The sequence below is a fragment of the Lichenostomus cassidix genome, chromosome 2 (genome assembly GCF_008360975.1).
Source record: "Lichenostomus cassidix isolate B80296 chromosome 2, HeHo_3.0, whole genome shotgun sequence".
Taxonomy (NCBI): Eukaryota; Metazoa; Chordata; class Aves; order Passeriformes; family Meliphagidae; genus Lichenostomus; species Lichenostomus cassidix.
In genome coordinates this window covers 49,648,460-49,667,291 of record NC_139482.1, presented here as the reverse complement: position 1 = coordinate 49,667,291, position 18,832 = coordinate 49,648,460, and the positions used below count along the sequence as shown (strand labels likewise).

Genomic DNA, 18,832 nt, shown 5'->3' with positions numbered 1-18,832 from the left:
CGGACAGTAGAACACTGTTGCATTCTGCACATGAGCAGAACTCAGACACCAAAGGCTGGTACTAACCTGTTATCTGAGACAAGATTTAAACAGATGGGGAAAATGTACTTCTTTACACTAGTAAACTCTGGAACTGGCTGCCAAAGGAGGCTGTGCAAGCAGACATTCAGGAAAAGATTTAACAGATTCATGGAAAACAGGTCTATAAATAAATACTGCAAGCACTGTGCGCCCTGTAACATTTTCAATGGAGAATGCAGTTCTGGAATAGCTTTTAGATAAGAGTATTGGGGAAGAACAAACAAATTCTTCCTAAACAGGCTGTTAAGTTCCACAGAGCAGTTTGCTAGTAGCCCCTCACTGGGATGAAGGAGAGATTTGGAAAAGTCCAAAATCTTGTGGGTTAGGATAGAGACAGTTTACCAGGTAAAGCAAAAACTGCATTCTTGATCAAAGCAAAGTAAGGAATTCAGCCACCACTTCCCATGGTCAAGCAGGCATTCAGCTATCCCCAGGAAAGCAGGGCTCCATCATATGTAATGACTACTTGGGAAGACAAGTGTTATCACTCCAAATATCCTCACCTTCCTCCCTCACATGATAATATGAGAAGCAGAAAAGGCCTTGACTCCGTAAGCACTGCTGGGCAATAACAAAAATATTTGTGTGTTTTACTGTTTTGGTCACAAATCCAAAACATAACACCACAGGAGCTACTGTAAAGGAAAATTGCTCCCTCCTAAAGGGAGACTTAAACTAGTGCAGACGTTCAGATTCTGCAGAAGATTAGGCTGTGTGATGTGGCTGCCCGCAGAAGCAGAGAGCTGCCGTCAGTGACTGCAACCTTTCTTGCATTGCCTGCATGGTCTTTGCTATAGGTACAAGTGATAGACTTCTTAGTATCCCTACATCCATGAGGCAACATTTATCTAAAACTTGTTTTAAGGCAAGAAGCATCTGCAGTAAACTGTGTTTAAGCTGTCAGAAAAGATGCATCAACATTTGGCAAATTAACATACCTACACATTGAAATACTCCTTAACACTGACAAGGGTCTCAGTGCACCTTCTGTGAATACTGTGAGCCCTAGGCCTTGGGACCTGTGTCATATTATATTTTAATTTCTGTCTTTACCTAATGCTGATAAAAAATATCACAGTCTGAAATACCAGAGAATCATAACCTGGTTGCTTCAGGGTCAGTTGCCTTGTAAAATCTACCCAGAGCTGCTTGGAGCCCTGAAAAGCACCATTCTTATAGATAAGAGGGAGGGGGGAATCTCATTTACTTCAGCATCAGCCTCCTTTGTTCATGACCATATTGTCACAGGTTGTTAGAAACCTGTGGCCCAGAGCCATTTCAGTCTATGCAGTCAGGGCTGTCACAGCAGACATGGTAGAAAAAATCTTTGTGGATTCCATCAAGTATTGTGCTCAGAAAAGACAGGCTCAGCTCAGATGGAATTGCGTTGGGAAATGAATGGTGAGCTCTGCTAAGTTTGTGCCAGACTTTTGTAGAAAAAAAGTGGTGATGTGTAATGTAAGTAATGTTGAGCTCAAAGGCTAACAAAAAAGATAATGGAAACCCATCAGAGCAACAAAGTGGAGCAATCTGGCTAATGAATAGGTCACTAATCCCGTGTAAGTGTGATCAACAAAACGCTAAACAAATGCTTGACATTCTACATCAGCACAGCAAAACAGATTTTTCTAAACAAGCGCATCTGCATTTGGCCTAATATTTAGCACAAAGTGTGGCATACCATGCCTTCCCTGTGGCTCAAATCCCAATCTCCATCACTCAGTTTTCTCATAATACTCTGAGTAAATGCAGTGAGAGAATCTCTGTGTACAGTCCCGCAGAACCCAGCTGCCTCTCAAGGCGATACACTTCTACACATTGCAGGAATTACAATATTTTAAAAAACTTCAGTAAGTACCTTGTGTAGTATCCCTTCTCATTTCCCCAGTTAGTGCAAATACTCCATTGTGTGTGGAGATATACACACACAGAGACAAGAGGTAATGATATAAAAACACTAAAAGGTCAGGAAGAAATTAACCTACAGATAAATTTGCATATCTCTTCAAACCAAGGTCATCCATCTTTTTAGCAAAAGCATTAAAAAAGGAACCTAATTGAAATTGAATCAATTCTGAGAGATATATGTGCGTGTTTGCTAGCAGAGGGAACGTATCCTAGTTTTGCTTGTAGTTGATAGCAAAGTGTTTACATAATGAATAAAGACATCTGTTTACCTCTATGCTGCAACATTGCTTTAAATGTGCTTGAATATCTTGGAGCATTCAGTTTCAGATAGTTATGTCTGATGAATGGGTGTACATTTTAAATGTTTCCTAGTAGGATATTTAATTCTTCTTCTAACTAGAATGCTTTCATGATAATAGACCCCACTTTCCTTCCTCAGTAGACATAGAAATATCATTCATTATGTTTATAGCACAATTTGTATAAATCCTTTAAGGTTTCATTTTGGTAGGTATTTTTTAGTGATGGTTGTCACAAACTTCTTCTTTCATTTGACTTTGGCATGTTTAAAATAACTGTTTATTCCCTATATACTTGCCAATTGCAGGATCATTTAAAGGGTCTACCTTTCACAGGTATAACTAATAATTGTAACATAAAAAAACCACAATCCTGATGAAGAATTCATTTTTAGGTTACTTTTTCTAATTGTTTTTCAGTTAGAAACAACTTTTCTATTTATTAGATAAGCAGAAAGAAAAAATAATAATTTGTAGAATCGCCCATCCCAGCTTCAAACAGCAGTAGGTTAAGAAGTCCTTGTGAGAAGAAAGGAGCTACAGATGTACAAGCTGTGTGCTATGTAAGAAAGTCTAAATAAGACTGGTCATCTGTTCTGATGGGATAAGTGCCACTTTGAGAGAAGGATCAATGCTGGGGATTTGCTTTCTTGCACACACTCATGAAAATAAAATGGGAAGCAATCTTCTGGGGCTGAGACTGGAGACAAAATTAAAGTACAGTGTGATAGTTGCCTCTAAGGACTGAAACTAAGATCTTCTGAGGGGACACATATTATGTGCAATACCCTTAAAATGCATTATTTAAAGAATGTGAATTGATTATAGATACAGAAAGTAAGATGTTGTGGTTGGTACAATTAAACTTTGAGGTCAGATAGAATAGAGGTCTTTGAGGTCAGACCTTACAGAAAAATAGGAACAAATACATAAGTTTTCTTAAAAATCAGTACAGATGTGGCTGGGGCCTTCACAGAAAAGAAATAAATAGTCAAATAATAACATGGAATTTTAATAATATGTGACGTTACTTCTTCTCTATTTTGTCTCCTTGTTGGCTACTTAGGTTATTATTTAGAAGAGGGGTGCTGATATGCTTTTTTCAATGTGATGTCAAGTAATTAAATTAAATTTTCTGTAATCCAAAATGTCACCTGTGATGTTTTCCCAATCTAAGCCTCTTTTGATGCAACTTGAGGCCATTTCCTCTTGCCCTTGTTACTTGGGAGAAGACGCCAACCCCCAGTTTTCTACACCCTCCCCTCAGGTAGCTGTAGAGAGCGACAAGGTTTTCTCCAAGCTAGACACCCCCAGCTCCCTCAGCTGCTCCTCACTGAACTTGTGTTCCAGACCCTTCACCTGCTGCATTGCCCTTTTTTGGTCATACTTATCACAGGTATGGAGCTTTTGTGAGGTTATCTAATCAAGTGCTCTGTTCCAAGGTGTGATCAATATCGATCTTTTCTCAATATATTTGGTGTCAAAGCTACACAAGCAACTCAAAACATGAGCTAAATCACAGCATCCTTATATTTCTCATGGTGCCTGCCATAGATTTGTTTCACTTTTGTATGCATAGATGGGATGTAAGGATGAACACTACAGGAAGTGCCAGTGGAAGGGTAGGAGTAATGGTAGATGCTTATGTAATTGGGTTTTACTGACATTTTCTGGATGCAGTATCATACCTCTTTCTGTTTTCTGGACCAAATTCAACACAATGTTACGCACTTCAGTACCATATTGAACTCAACAGGCATTTAGGGGCTGAAGTCAGCATTAACCACAGCCATCTGTTATTTTGTCATGCCATAGTCAATTATTTTTATTTAGCTCTTTCAGTCATACAAAATAAAACTGTCAAAGTTGTCAAGAACTCGAAGAATGAAGCTTCTGAGCTGCTGCTCTGAGATTTTTAATATTTCTTCCAATACAGATCCTTGTGCCCTAAAAATCCTTCCAGAAGTACATTTGGTCTGAAAGTTTGATAGGATGTGATCCAAAGGCTTGTGGCTATTCAGTAGAATAGATGCTGCAAATAATTGATCATTTACCTGTATAGATCTTGCATCGGTACATTCAGTAGTGCAGATATTTTAAAAACACACGTTTCATTAGATGAGAGCTTCTAGTGTCCACACAGCAAAATGTTACCATTATAGTAGTGCATTCAGATGTCTACAAGTGTAATTAAAATTCTTGGTGTTTTAAATTAGGTAATTTTTAAAACAGGTGGTAATAGTAGAGTCCTTCATGATTTTCTCATTTTGTCATAAAACTTTAGGATGACTGGAAAGCTTTTTGGGCACTGTTAATTGTGGGATATTTTTAATATTTTTATAAACTGGTTATTTTTTAAAGAATTTTCAAATCTTGAAATATTTTGAGATCAAATAATGATTTTAAAATGCCAGATGAAATTGAACTAGCAGAAAAAAATTATTTGAGCAAGCTATTGCCCTTTCCAATGTCAATTTTTCCTTCAAAAATTTCCATATCCATTTTCAGCTCTGCATTCACAGGAGAAGTTTCTTTTCTTGGCTTCAGCTGAATCCCAAGTAATCTTGTCTCTGCAATTACCCAAGGTGAAAGGGACATCCCAATTTAGCATTTCTTCTAAAGGAAATGCCACAAATGTTCCCTGACTTACTTAAAAAAATTGAAACTCAGACATAAAATTGATTAAATTGTTGACAGATGCAAAGATCAATTACAGCATGGTAGAATTCCTATATTTCATTCTTAAAATATCTCAGTATAAAAATAAGAAAAATTAACAGTCAAGTCAGAGGAGTTGCTGGACATCAATAGAAGATAATGCCTAAATTTATTTTATTTCTGCAAAATAACACTAAAGAAATTATGATTGTAAGAGGAGTTGCTCTGCTTGAAGAGACTTTCTGTCTCCACTTGTCTTTTAGAAGGAGGATATGAGCAAATACTCAGAAAAGGCAGATTTTTATCTGAAGTTGGTCCGTATTGTTCAAAAGAAAGCAGAGCCCCATTTGCTCTCTCCATTATTCACCTCTTGCTGTGGTTACTCAGTTTCTCACAAACTCCTATTTGAAAGGAAAAAGGAAATGAGAGAAGTCCTTTCAGGCAAGAGAACCTGTAGAACCAGTGTCAGCTATCTCAGTCCCCACCCTGATGGATTTTTTTAAATGAGACATATTTCTCATCAATTTCTCAGTGTATTTCCCTTCATATCTCTGGCACCAGTAGAATCAGGAAGTGCCATGGTAGCATTGGCATATTTCTGGGCCTCAAGATTCCTTCAAGCAGCCAGAGGTTTTGGTGTCTGATCTCTTCCCAAACAGAAAAAGAAAAAAAAAAAAAAAAAGGGAAGAAATGGAGCAGAGTCCCTCTCAGCTCAGAGACTCTCATCAAACTGGTTGCACAAATTTCATCATGATTCAGTTTCAGCTTCAGGCATCATAAAATTGGTCAGTTCAGTCCCACGTTCCTGGTCATTCTGCATGTTGTTTATCAGAGTGGCTTTGGAAGACTCATGATGCTTTAAATTTTTTGTTTAAAAAAGTCAACATTATTAATTTTGTTTTAAAAAGGTACTTTATTAGCCACTTTTTGAATTATAGACTCTATACCTTACAAAGTATTAATTTTCTAATCACTGTTAAAGTATATAATCCTCATAATAATGTTTATAATTATTTAAATTAACACCCATTTAATTTTGAGGGTTATGATTTTATTTATAAGATTTGAGAAGTGTCCGAAGGAGCAAATTTATTTCCTAATGTAGTTTTACATTTTGTTCATGTAAGGAGAGGGATAGACTGTGTAAAATAAAAAGGAGATCTGAGTCTCAATTCCAGAAAGAAAGCATGAGTTAAACATCTTTGAATTGCTAATTTAAACTGGTTACTTAATCAAAGAAGTTTTGGAGATCCTAAAAGTAATTTAGCAACTCATGCTAAATACAAATTTTTTTGTAGAGTTCATTGTCATTGAGGATGTCTTACATTTGTTCATCATTCTTCTGGTGGGACTATTTGTGAATGATGCTTGTTTATTAAATTAATTTAATTTAGTCAATTCAATCTTTTTTAGTTTCTAAACAAGGGTTACTTGTGAGTGCTGCACCATCAGCCTCATGTCTTGGCATAACTTACCTTTACTAATAGAGTCAAAGTATGGATTTATGTAAGTAATTTGGGTGCTGGGATTAGATGATCTTTCATCCAATTATTTAGACTTTCAGGAGGTGAGTGCTTTTAAAAGTAAAAATATTTTGTGCATGCTAGAGAAGTTTAATTGTCTTAAGATCACTCTTAACTGTAAGATTTCCTCCTTCTTTTGCTGTTAGGAACCACATATTTCCTAGGGTCTTATCCTGTCCAATGCCATTGTGTTAAAAAAAAACTTAAATTGAGTTACGATCATCTGTCAGTTTTTATGACCCTGTACAGTAATGAGAATTTTTCCATAATACCCCTTGTCAGACAAATCAAGGGTGAGTCATTAGCTCCAACTTAACATATAAGGGCATCTGAGGTGACAAGACATGTGGGAAAGGGACAAAAGAGCCGTAAGAATCCCTGAGAACAGCAAAATCCAGTGGAAATAAAAACTGTCCTCGAGTATATGGTTTGAAGTTTATAATTCCAAAGGGAAGAGCCCTGGGTACAGGGTGACTCTAAATGCATGGCTTTTGTGCTGCATAGTAATTCCATTAAAAAGTTAGCTAAATTTTATCAAAGCCTTTCAAGAGTTAGTTGGTTTTGCTTTAATCCTAGTTTTTGTTTGCCCTGTTTTTAATCCTGTTAATTAGAGCTTGCATATTTCCAGTAACACACTTCCAGATTATTAGATTTGCTGCCAAAATTGCATTGTTCATTAAATTCTCTGTAATATTCGTTCTCCTTAGCAGTTTTAATACAAATAAAATTCTTGCCAGATATTTTTGGACGAGAGAAAATACCAGTATTTGGCATGTCTGTGCCCTTCACAATATTTTTACAGGCATTCATTTGCAGATACTAACTGGGCTAAGCTGCTTTATACCTCCCTCAGATAGGTTATGGAAATGTAGGGACTGATACAGAGATGCTTGCATGGTAAAATGTAGGGTCTTGTGAGAGGTGGACAATTGTAAACCTTTGAAATGGTCATGCTTTGGAGTTTGCATTCTTCAAACCACTGCTAATCACTGAATAATATATGCTTAACACTACATTTTAAGTCCAGTAGCTGTTTTATTTGTATTTTCAAAACAACTTTATTTTCTCAGCTCATGAAACCATATCTTTTAAAATTGAGTCCATTCCTACCTGTAGTATGTTCTTTATTTGCCTTACTTTGCATGTCTGGACTGATAATTAAGTGATGTCTAACAAAATCAGAGAAAATAAATTATTCCACTAGCAGAAGTCTGGTTGTACTAAATCATTATATAAACAAATTAATAATGATACAGAATCTTATCATTACTTTGAATATGTCATTTGCTGATACATGTATAATGCATTTCTATTTTACATACCACAGAAAGCTTATAAAGAATAAGTAGATGATCATAATCAAAACAATGATAAATCTCACACTAATATCTGCTACTACCATTCAAAGGCACCCTGAAGCACTTTGCAGACTCTTATATATAGGAAAAGAAATTAGGAATAGAAAATTACACTGAGATTTCATCAATATCTCCTGGTAATAATTACAGGATCTGATCAGATTCATTCATCTCCCATTTGGCTATTAATAGGAATATGACACTCTCTGAATTCAATCTTTATTCTCTTGAGGGGATTTTCTTTGGTGAGGAAAAACTTCAGAGACTTTCTCCACCCTCTTAATGTGCAAAGTCTTTAAATACCATCAGAAGCATTATCACTTGCAGGAATTGAGTGCTCGAGCTGTGATTATTTCTAAGTGTGTTGTACGAAGTCAAGCATAATAATCAGTCTTTGGTTTAAAACTTTTTTGATTTTGTCAGCACTGATTAGTATGTCCAGAGGAACTACAAGTACGTTAGAAAAGTATAAGAGAGACATTCAATCTCTGAGTCTATTTGTTTTATTGGCACATGTGTGGGCCAAAAATCATCATTATCCCATTTTTGTCAAGAGTGAAAGAACTACCCAGGTTCTGCTGGTGAAAAGGCAGCTCATCTCTCTCAGCTCGTAGCTGAACACTCCCAGCCCTCAACAGTTTCAGTGCAGGTGAAAATGGATTTGCTACAATGATGACACAAGTAAATGATTACCAGAAAATAAGGCTATTTCTGAAAAGAACGCTAATATTTAGCTTTTATTGTCATGGCAAGAGCTTTAAAGTGACCATATCACTAAGTGAATAAATAATATATTAAAATGAGGTTAAAAAAATCAGTAAAGAGGTAGAAAATTGTTACTGCTCCTTTTTATTTCCTTCAAAGAAGGTGAAAGCTATTGGTGACAGGAAAACTGCCACCCTCTATTATCCTTATTTGGAGCTGAAATATTAGCTGGTTTTGTGAGACAGGAAATAAAGAAAGAAGAGAAATGCCAATAGTTTTCTTTTTACCACTCTTTGAAGAATTCTTTTTTTTAATAGACATGTCCAACTTTAAAGTGTTCTTTGAAAGAGTAAAAATCAGCAGAGAAAGGCAGTCTCAGAGGAAAACCTCAGAAAGAGTAAAGTGATGACCTACATTTATCCTCTATTAGAAGGGATTGGGTCCCATGGATGCAATCCTTAGCAGTGATGAAGCTTAGGTCTACATACCTGTCTTTGTTGTTATTCACTTTTTTTCTTTCTTAAATGGAAAGTCCTTTAATCTTTCTTTTCTTATACTGCTTGTCTCCAAATTGATGAAAAGGATGCCTTTGTAAAGGCCATGGCGATCTGCGGATAAAAAGCAGTATGCTACAAGCCAGCACAATATGCAGGAGCAGCCTGCCAGGGTTCCTCCTCCCCATTTTCCTCCCTTTCCTTCAATGCCCTCTAGCAACCTCACCCACACAGCACCTGGTGTAGCTGTGTCCAGCCAAAGAGGGTTAATGATCTCAGCAACACAAAGGGTCACAAAACACAAAGGAGCAAGGCAAGTTCTCTGACAGGGAAGAACACACAGATTAAGTAAAACAGTCATCTGCTGTTTGAAAAACTCTAGTCATTAAATCTCTAATTACTCTCTTCATCACAGAGAACAGACACTAGTTCCAGTGAACTGTTGTTCAAAACACTGATGGTTATTTTCTCAATTAATTTAGTTGTGCTTCTTTTTAAAAGTATGTTTTGCCTTCCATCTCTTCAGATGGACCAAAGAAGGATGATGACTGGAGATGCTACAAGAAAACACTACTGTGTTGCTGGAAGACTCTGAACATTACCACAGATAATGCAGATCCCTGGTGTGCTGCCCAGTTATTAGCAATATAATGAGTCAGATCTTGGCATCATCCAAGTTAGAGATGAAAAAGACTTTCATTTTACTGAAATCATTACAAGTTCTCAGTTATAGTCATACCGTGTGGTTCAGTTAACTTTTCCAGATACTGAATTCATCCTTCATTCTGTGGTATTTTTGAACAAAGGAATTGATTTTTTAGATCAAAAAGTTCCCTTCTTTAGATACTCAATTACATAGCAGGACAGAGGAAAAAGAAAGAGGGGGAAGTAAGAGAGAGAGAAATAGATGGATTCATTTTTTTTCCTCTTTCTTTCTTTCTTTTGTGTCAAAAAATATAATCTTAACACAATATGTAGGGCATTTTTTCCTATGTGGATAATTTAACCTTTTATGTGTGTGTTTATATCAAAAAACAAATAAAACCATGAACACAACAAAACAGAAAAAGCAAACCAACAAAAAAAAAATACTACAACAAAGAAAACCCCACAACCAGCTGAGAGATAAAGTACCTCATTAAATATTGCTTATTTCATTTTCTATTTAGAAGAAACAACATGCAATGCCAGTTGGGCTCAGCCCCTGAAATAATAAAGGAAAAATATTGTAACCGTGCACAGTGATTTGGTCCAGGCATGAGAAAAGTGCTATGTTACTTGCTGCAGTTGAAATTAGGAGCTCTAAGAAATTATTATAAATTGAATTTTAGTGGTCTTCCTAACTCAAATGGGGTTTGAGCTGCATGCAATTGTTGCATACCTATTCTTTTGGTCCTTAGACCAGTGAGCAATAATACTGATCAAGGAAAATAATTTCATATGTTTCACAATCACTTTCTTTTTGCCTCTCTGTAATTCAGGAGAAAAGACACTGGGATGTTGACATACAAAGAGCACCTACCAGTCAGCCAGGTGGTGGTTGGAGACCTTGACCGGCCTGGGTCTGAAGCCAAGGTGTCCGTGGGTCCCGTGCGCTGCCAAGGAGATCGTAAGTTGTCTGGTTTTCTTCCAATTACTCCTGGGTAGAAACTCAATTGGAAAGGGGTAACTTTGGAAACACCCTGTGCGAACTTGTGCCTGTCCACTCAAAAGACCTTCCATGAAAGAACTGTGATTTGAGAAATTTTGTCTATGAAAATACACATATAACAGCTTATCTTTGCATTTAAAATATCAATATTCATCTTTATTTTATGGTGAATGTGGCAACTTGAATTATTCAACTAAGTTTATGTAGATGAGAGGTAACAGAAATTGCATAATAATATCTCTCAAAACTTGTGCTTCTGTTGGGTGCTCTTGTCAATGTCATTATCCTTACTATGCTTAGAGAATATAAAGGGTAGCATGATGGCAAAATTTGTCACTGTAATCTCTGGTTATAGGTATATAATGTTTGACAAGATTGTCATCAAATGTTAACTGTATCAGGACTTAAAGTTTCCTTGTAAAGCATTGGGAGGTTTTTGTCTTTTTAGTCTCTGGTTTTCAGGCTGAGTGATGATATGAGGTTTGCATCCTCTAATTTGACCACCTAGTGATAGAGTAAATCAGTATATTGTATAAATTTCCACCTCACATACACTCAAAGTTGGAATGCAGTAAGGAAAATTGTACTCTTGCTTCAGTCTGTTTTATATTTTAGGAGGTGAAATTCACCACCAAAAGCAGAGCAACTGCTTAAGGCCCTTCTAAATCACAGCTCAAAAATTTTAAACTCTGTGTAATTGACATATGTTTTATTTGTCCGCTGTGTTTTAAGGCAGTTCTCTTACTATAGGTGCAGTAAGGAAAAGATGTCTGATTTAATTTAAAACAACTAACATTTATGGGGACTATGAGTAATACAAAACCCATCCACAGTAAAGAGTACAGTAACCCAGCCTGTAAGACTGAGGTGGTACAGAAATATTCACATCATCTATTTATGGCTTACTATTTATGGTGTGTAACCAATCACAGGTCACTCTGTGTTTGGGCCTCATCTATGTTTGATAATCATTTTTGTAATAGACTCTTACAACTGTGACAAAAAAATAACAAATAGGATTTTTCTTTGCACCTGTATTCCTCATATCCTGAATCTGAATGCTTCTAGAAATGTCAGTCTTTAAAGTGTGAGCCATTTCTAAATATTAGTGTAAATGAAACCTCATCTGAGCAGGCAATAGCCTTTATTAGAGTGAGACTGAGTGACACAGCTTTTTGGGAATCTGAACAAGTGTATTCCTGTCATCCTGATCAATTTAATTTTCTCTGTGAACTTTATAGATATGATTTGTAGTTTTTAAAAATTTTGCCTATGAATAAATTTGGATTTCCTTCCATGACCATGTATTATTGTCAAAAATCTGGTAAAATTTTTCTCACAGGAGATAATATAAACCCCAGTCCTCTGCAGGTAGTAAAAGCTCCAGTTTTATATTCCCAATGCATTCACTAAACATCCCCCTTTGTATTCTTTCTTGAACATATACAACAGCTGCTGTTTCACCTTGTGGAAAAAAAGGTTTCTGTTCCAGGGAAAATTCCAAAATTTTAAACTGTGCTTATGTTCCAAATTAGAAGACAGATCCAAAGTACTAATTTTCTGGGAAAGGATTAAAAACAACAACAACAACAAACCACAAACCAATTGATTAATTGATTTTTTTTTAATATATTACATGCATCAAAACCAACATTATTAGTACTAAAGATGCTGAGTGTCATCACAGCACAGTTCATGTGTTCAGTTTGGTTGCATGTGTAAATGAAATTCAGTTACAGTTATGAGGACTGGCTAAGAAATACAGATTTTTGGTCTACTTGCAAGGAAGGTGGAAAAAGTAAGAATGCCTAACCAGTCAAATAAAATTTTACCTATTTAGAAGAACTTTTCATTGTGTTTGCAGCTAATACTGTGACAACTTACCTCATCTTGCCCTGAGGGTTTTCCAAGCCATGTATTCTATCAACCCATAGTCCAGTGATATTTTGCAGCACATAAAGTCATATTTTCCCATCAGACTTACAGTGTAATTTGCCACACACTTCATAGCTTCCTCTGTGTAAGATCTAGTGACAATCATGTCACCTAGGCCAACTCACAGCTGTACCTGAGTACAGGTGTAGCAGTACCTCAGAGCTGATGGCCTTTGCAGTCCTTAAGAAGAAACATCTGAAAGCTTACTATCTAAGGGCACAGGGGATTACAGAAATCAAAGGTATTTGTCATTTCATGCAGTTCACTTCCTCCCATGCTCATCAAATTCTCAAGAATCCATTAATCAGTGGAGGCCACAACAATTAACTGTTCCTACACTATTGACTGACCAAAGTAAATCTGAAAATCATCCATCTCAGTGCAATTTGTTTTGACAACAACCAGGAAAGATTGCAGAATCGTAACTGTTTTCCTGTTGCAAAAATAACTAAATTCTTTGAGAAATATAGGTTTTATTTTGGTCCCACAAAAGAAGATTTTATTTTTCTTTTTGCCTGATTTATTACCTGAATGAGGCTGTTCTGGGCAATCTTAAATAGTGGCTATTGTTGGAGATAAAAATCAGGAAACTTGTTTATGCATGATTACATATCTTTGTGTTCCAGAAGTATTTTTCATATTTAACTGCAGCTCACAGAACACTACTTGCATTTTGAAAGGTAGTCAGCAAAAAAGGTCTTTATTACCCCTCTAAAGATCTGATTAAGCTGCTGTATTCTATCAGAATGATGAAAACTCATCTAGTCACTGTGGCAAAAATCCCATAAATCTGATCTGCAGCCTGTTTGGTACCTTGTATTAAATACCCAGGATGTCTCTTTCCTAATTGCTATTTTAGTGTTGAGGAATGCTTTCTAAATATCTCATGATTTTACTAAGTGTTGACCTACCAGGGAGGCAAACATATCCAATTTCATGGAGAACAGTGCATAAACAGGAGATGAATTTGGTGAGGGTTTTTGACACTGCATTGCAACGGTTCAGAGATCAAGCAAGGATTTTCAGCAAATGTCAACTCTACGCAGACTTAAAGCAAAGCTGTCCTTCCTGACCATTGCTGTATGAGTACTGACAGAATGACAGTGGCACTTTATCAGCTTATTCACAATATCCTCTTAGCTGAACTGGAATTAAAAGTGAAAACAAAGGAAATTAGTCCTAGACTCCATAGTAATACTGGATAATGGAACTACTTTTGTTTTCCCTCAAGTGAAGGTGTTCCGTGAAGGATCAAGAGAAAAGGCCACCATAGAACCACAAATTAATAATTTTTATTCTTCAGCTAACTTTGAGATACCAATTAAAACCCTTTTACAGACCTACTACAGTTTTTCTAATATTTATGCACTAGGACCTGGACTCCTCAGCTGCTCTGCATTTAGCCTTGGCCGACCAATAATAGAAGGACTTTGTCCATCTCTTTATGCTATTTCACTGTAATGCAAAGGGGCACCTCCAGCCTTCTCCCTTTAGAGAAGGACACAACTATGCTGACATTTTTTTCTCTCTAAACTCAGCCTCAGGTGGTAGATCAAGGCTTCAAAAGCAGATCTGGTAATTTCTTTTGAAACCAAACTGAAGAACTTAGCTTGCTGTGGTGGGGCTATTGCTACAGAGATTTTGTCAATAATCATATTGAATCAAAATTACTTTTGTGGCTTCTGGCACCTTCTCAAGAATTTTTTCATTCCCCGTAGGAAGCTATCGGTTCTCACAAAGCTTCTTTATTTGCCACCTGCTAAGAGTATCCTTTTCCCAAGGACTTCCAAGGATTTTGATTTGAGTTTGCTCTTTATAAGCCCAGAGGGGAATAGACTGACTATTCTGCTCTAGATTTGCTTTTCACCTTGAATATATTTTCCTTTTGTCCCATTTCCTCTATAGAAAAGACAGAACTTAAGGGGGAAATGTTTTTTACACAGCTCAGATTTATGTTTTTTCCATCTGCTCTGCTGTACGGTTTTTATCCTCCCAGTAAGACTTTGATTTCTGAGCCATGAATCATTTTCTTGTGTATTACTTCTATTATCTGTAATCTTCAAACTGTGGAGGAGGAAGGAGCTGCATTGACTGTGGTTCTTTCTAAGTTTTCAAGAAGACCAGTATCAGCAGTGTGCTTGTAGAATCTGCAGTGACAGACAAAAAATGTCCCATTGACAGAAAACAGAAGTTCAGGAACAAATCAAAACTCAGTTCTTCAATCAGTGCATTGATTTTGTTTATGCATGTGCATGTATGACTGTGCACATGTGTTCTCAGGGGAAATATACCTTGAGTTATTTTTTTTCAGTAATTTTGGTCATGGCTCATCATTACTCCTTTCATGACTTGATGCTTTTTTCTTTCAGTTCTAAATATCACTTCTGGCTTTATCCTTTTAGAATGTTCCAGCAGGGTTGCCTTATTTATTCAGACAGTGATATGGGCATGCACTTTTTTGTGACTCTGGGTTTGTACTAAAACCACCCTGTAGTTATCTAAACCAGACAGCCGCTGCCAGGGTCAGTGCTTACAGGTTGGTATCCTTGGTAGGGTAAGCTGGAGAGTACCCCAGCAAAAAACAAACAAAGAAACAAAAAACAACCTATTTGAATTATTACAAGGTCCACCTGGAATTGAATCTTCTACTGGAAGTAGAAACAATTTACTCCTATACTATCTTAGACAACATTCCAGTAATATAGTGACTTGTCTTAGAGGTTAATGGAAGTGAAAACACTGTATCAAATGAAAATTAACACAGTGATACCCCTTTCCAAAAAAACAAAACCCAGCCAGTGTGCTTTCAGGAAAATACAAAAAACTGTCTTTTGAAACTCCTGAAGCAATGGTTCTGCTGGAGGCTAGTGTAATGGGATTACATATCTGAAATTTAGACAATTCCCATGTGAGGTGTTAATTACTTCTCTGCCAGTAAGGCTAGAAAACCAATCAAAATCTCTGGATTTTTCTATATTTTCCTTTTTCCTTCTTCTTTGGTTTTTTTGGTTTGGTTTTTTTTTTGCTTATATTGCTAGATATATATGCACACTTTTTACTATTATTATTAATATCTTATGATTTTCAAATAAACTGTGAAATGTTCAGTAGTGTAAATACAGATCAAAACTTGATCCCTTTAGGAGTTTAAATTTTTTTATCAGTACCTATAGGTACCCTTAGTACACATGAAAATTTTTTGCTGCATTTCCACATCTATTATCCCAGCATGTCTTTATGTGCTGCATTGGATAGTAAATTGTGCAATTCAAGTGGAATACAGATTCATCCAAAGAACATCAAGACATCATGCTCACTGCTTATCACAGTCATTGCAGTGCTACCAGCAAAACAGGAGAAAGAAAAATGTCCTTTCAATAAAAGCAGCCTGCCAAGTGCTAAGTACTATTTCAGACTCATTTGACTTTTCTCAGTGGATTATGTTGAAGGTGATAAAACAACAGCCTTTGGTTCAGATTAGGGTAGGGATCTGCCCTTTAGTTATTCAAACTCTTGGGATTATTCTTTATATGCAATTGCTTTCCTCAGAGACCCAAGAGGAAAAAAATGACCCACTAGGTCATTTTTCTACAACTTTCTAAGTAAAAAAAATCCATTCTTTGGCGGTTGTTTAATATCTGATTTACATAATGTCATTTCTTATTCTTAAGACTTTCACATTCCATTCACCTTTAACCCTGTCTCATAATGCATAATTAAATCTACTGTGAAGTTTAACTACAATTTATTTTCATTTTCATGCAGAAATATTTTCTCCAGGAAGCAGTGTTTAAATGCCCTCCTGCAGAGTCTTAATGTTTCTGAAAAAACTCTATTTTCTCATCTCCCAGGAAAACGTAAACTGTGGCTGGTTATCTCATACAAGTATAGTCTGTTTCTGGCCATGTAAATAAAACTTTGCCTGTCTTGAAAATAGGAGCTGAAGAATTTCCAATGTTTACATGAATTTAGGGCATTTTTCTGTCATGCTGAAATAAGCCAGGAAATTTAAAGGCAAACATGGGATAAAGTATGTCCTCTTAACACATGTTCTCATATCCTTCCTAAGCAGCAAAGTATTCCGAGCACTGGCATTCTGGCTGATACCTTTGCCACACTTTTTAATTTGCAAGCAATTCTCAGAAGCACTATAATTGCACTCAAAAGTGATTCTCTGATATTGTACACCAAAAGCCTTCAATTTTATTTAGAACTTTCCATTATGTACGTTTTCAACAAGATAAGCTCTACCTTAGATGATCCATGGTGGACAGTTCCAAAATGAGAAGACCTCTGTCTCTGAAATTGCAAATCAGCCTCGAATTTCCTTTGGGTTTAGGGGATGGGGAGTGGTAGGCAGTGTGGACAGCACTTAAACACGTATGGTTGGAATCATTTAAGTTCCGAAAACATTTTCTTTCTTTGTATATTTCATAATACTTAAACATAGATAATCATTCTAGACACTTATCTCCTACTCCTTTGCATTTGTACAGCAGGACACATTTTGCCCTAAATATCTGGGACAAATTAGCCTCCATAGGACTCTAAGATTCAGTGAGCACTCTTTCTACATACCACCCTGAATGTAAGGCTTCTTTTTTATTTCATCTCAAAACCCACAAGGAGCTGGTGATATTAATGATTTATAAGCTCTCAATGTTTCTACAGTACATGACCTTTCACTGAGGTTAATTACATGGCCATAAAATTTTCTTTCTGATCAAACTTTCAATACATATGTATCCACAGAATAAAAACTTGCAAAATGACACAGTTGTAACATAGAAACATGCTGACTCGTAGGTTATATATGAATATTCTCTATGGTATCCCACTCACTGTCAGGTTTTATTCTCTTTCGTTTCTGAAAGCAAATCCTACCCATGAGCACTACTCATCTCATGGAGCAGGAAAAAGTAGAGATCACACACTGTTTAACCTTTTTCCTATTGGACATGTCTTTTTATGTCTGACTAAAGCAACAGGATGCCTGCAAATAGTGCAAGAGAAAAGAGTAACAATAGAACCAAAAATTTAATTTTGACACATTGGGAAAAACAGTGTCCCATACAATTTGTGCCACATGAACATCAGCAACCCAAGGTAAAAAGCAAAAATGTGACCCTGATCCTTTTAGAATATACCGAAGACACATCATTTCAACTGCAAGCAATGGCTCTTGAAGCAGTTTGACCCTTTTTTTCAATCCTTCTCCAGCTTTGCAAAGATCCAGTAGAGCCTGCGTGCTTTGTTCAAAAGAGTGAAATTTATGACACTTTTGCCTAGCACGTGGTAGTGTACAGAAGTATTGTGGATTACACAGTCATTCAGTGTGTATTTTCATTATGAATGCAATTTACATTGCTGGATATTTTTCCTTAAGGTCGTGAAGGCAGTATGCTCTGAGTATCTGTTTTGATGGGAAATGTATTTCAGCCTGTTCATCTTTACTGTTTACCATTTTGTAGTTACTTTTTCTGTGCATCCTCTACTGCCTTTGAAAAGGAAACTGACACCAGTTTTACACATATGTGAATGTAGGCACAAAGAATAACAGTGCCACACTTTACATCTCCACCCTTCCCAGATTCATCATGAAATGCTAATCAGACAGCAGACCTAGTTTGAGATAGAAATAGACCTGCTTATTATCGAATAATTTTCATTCTCATATGCATTCAATTCTACCTACATGTATATGTTGGTAAAAACTACAGAAGACTGTTCATTCAGATATCAATGAACTAACAAATTTTGCACTTTTTACATATTTGCTGAAGTAATGAAAACATATGGCAATCTATGCCCATGCTCATTTCTCCAACTGATCATAAAAGAAAAAAATGGTGAAACTCCATAGGGGACTTACAAGCTTTACGTTTCAGAGAGACAGAATTCAAATGCAATTAAGGGCTAATTTTATTCAAAGTCTCCTCATTATTATGATTATGTTGCAGTTAATTTTATCTTCTTTAATGCAAAAAAGAAGTATCTGAAGCATTTAATGTAAAGTATTGTCTCTAGATTCCTAGGGAATTTAAGCAAAAGTCGTTAGTCTGATCGATGACATACAGTAGCAGTTCATATTAAACTCAAATCCTCTTGAAGTTATCCTTTAATTATAATTTCAAACATTTTACCATCTATGTGATTGCAATGTATATTACTGTCTTGCCTCTTACCTGTAGCCAAGTAAGAAAAGCAATTGTGCAGGATA

The 18,832-nt window shown here is 36.2% G+C and overlaps 1 protein-coding gene across 1 annotated transcript in view; it reads left to right on the top strand.

Annotated features, from left to right (window-relative positions):
* CNTNAP2 (contactin associated protein 2) overlaps window positions 1–18,832 on the top strand; it is a 716,903-nt gene that overhangs the window by 540,427 nt on the left and 157,644 nt on the right. The window contains exon 15 of the mRNA XM_085049831.1: window positions 10,508–10,635. Within this exon, the coding sequence (XP_084905957.1) occupies window positions 10,508–10,635 (128 nt within the window). The remainder of the gene's footprint in view (window positions 1–10,507; window positions 10,636–18,832) is intronic.